Raw genomic sequence first — 1,813 nt, 5'->3', positions numbered from 1 at the left:
AAGAATCGCTTTGGTTATACCACTGTTCCTGTGGATGAACTCATGCCAATTCATCGCTATGCCTCATTTGATACACCGCTTGTGGGTGTTCAGCTGACCCAATTACAAGGTGGCCAGGCACTTGCATATTCGATCACTCATCGATTAGCTGATGGCGTGGCATTTACCGAATTTTTGAGCGCTGTGGCCTATGCTTTGCGAAATGAAAAAGTGCCGCCTATCGAAATGTATTACGACTGGCAGCGTCCACCATTGAAACCTAGTCCCAAGTACGACCACAGCATTGATTATCCCGTGATGAAAGAAATCCCCGAACGGGTGATGACTATGGACCCTGGTCCCTCCATGAAGCGCGTAATTGCTATTGCTGAAGACAAAGCTCAGGAACTCAAACGTCAAATGAAACAAGAGATGGCCGATAAGGATGTCAGGATATCAGTACGTGATGCTATTACGGCTTTCATGTATCGAGCCATTGTCAAAGCAAGAAGGCTAAAGGGGCAATGTAATTTGGTCTATGTGGTGAGCAAGCGTAACGCACATCCAGATAAACGGTTGTTGCAGCATTTTGGAAATTACTTTGTGTAAGTGACAACATGATCCAAGTGCAAAATAGGCATTAACATGGTTCATGTTACATAGTGCGGTTACTGTTCCTGGAAAGCATGATGAGGTGATCCATAGCCCCATGGTATCCATTGCACAACGCATCCGTGAGCATGTTGACAAGGTGAATCCTGAATACATGGATTCATTGGAATACTATCTTAATAATCTCGAGGATCCAAGCAAGGTGTATCCACCCGTGCATCGAATGACAGCTAAAGATGTGATGTGGTCCGATGGGAGTCGATTCCCTTTTGGCTACGATGTCGGATATGGAAAACATAGCAGTGTGACCAGGAGTTGGAGTGATCCTGTGCCGATGGCAGTGGTTGCAATCGCGCCTAATTATAAGGGTGCATTTGAGTTGGTGGTCCAATTGGATCCAGAGAGCATGGAACGATTGATGAATGATAAGCAAGTGCAATACTATACACTTGGCGCTTTTTAATTCCTCATAATTAAACGATCACTGATTTTGTTGTACGTTGTTTGCTTATGTCCCCTTCTTTTGTGTGGCTATTACGTTATCAACATGCATATATAAAGGCATACGATCTAATGCGTAACACAGGTGCATATCCGCTTCTCTTTCTCTTACATTATCGACTACAAGGGTCTTCTCATTTTGTCACTTCCAATCGTCTCACACGCAACAGCCTTTATGGTAGCCATGACATGTCTGCAACACCCACCTTTAGCCAATACTAAAAAGTAATCTACTCGACCACAAGTTTTGAATACCTTCGGACCTGGTTCGGGCACGTCTTATTAAAAAGTGCACGAAGCATATGCATTATTCGCTCCCCTTTAATACAACATCATCGTTATGCACTTTTAGGTTATGGTGGGTGGCATCGGAAACATTCGGCGACAAAGACATTTATATATATACGGGGTTGTTGTTGTTGTATTCTACAACCAAAGTTCCAAAAGACACGATGGCACCTTTACCACCTATTTATCGCACTTTTGTTCAACCCGAAACACTACCAGAGAAAAAGAGTTATCCAGCACCAGAGGGAATTAGCCATGTTATTCCACCAAACCTTTACCCCAGATATGCTGTTTTCATTGAACAGGATGATCGCAGAGGTCTTATTCCGGTCCACAAACTTGAAAAAGCTATTGCTAAAGCCTTGACCAAATTTTATCTCTTTGCTGGTCGTTTATCACCCGAGCCACGAGGACGATTTTCTATTCAAGATTT

The 1,813-nt window shown here is 43.4% G+C and overlaps 2 protein-coding genes across 2 annotated transcripts; both read left to right on the top strand.

The window, feature by feature from the left end:
* On the top strand, positions 1-1,054 carry O0I10_013295 (uncharacterized protein; the record flags this gene model as incomplete). The annotated part of the gene is made up of 2 exons (XM_058493082.1): positions 1-584; positions 643-1,054. Coding segments are annotated over 2 exons (996 nt in total), but the record flags the coding sequence as incomplete, so codon positions are not given.
* A 490-nt stretch (positions 1,055-1,544) lies between these two features.
* O0I10_013294 (uncharacterized protein) lies at positions 1,545-1,813 on the top strand (the record flags this gene model as incomplete). Its single annotated transcript, XM_058493081.1, has 1 exon — positions 1,545-1,813. A coding segment is annotated over one exon (269 nt), but the record flags the coding sequence as incomplete, so codon positions are not given.

The sequence above is a fragment of the Lichtheimia ornata genome, assembly GCF_029851405.1.
Source record: "Lichtheimia ornata isolate CBS 291.66 chromosome Unknown scaffold00412, whole genome shotgun sequence".
Taxonomy (NCBI): Eukaryota; Fungi; Mucoromycota; class Mucoromycetes; order Mucorales; family Lichtheimiaceae; genus Lichtheimia; species Lichtheimia ornata.
This window is presented reverse-complemented; position numbering and strand designations above follow the sequence as displayed.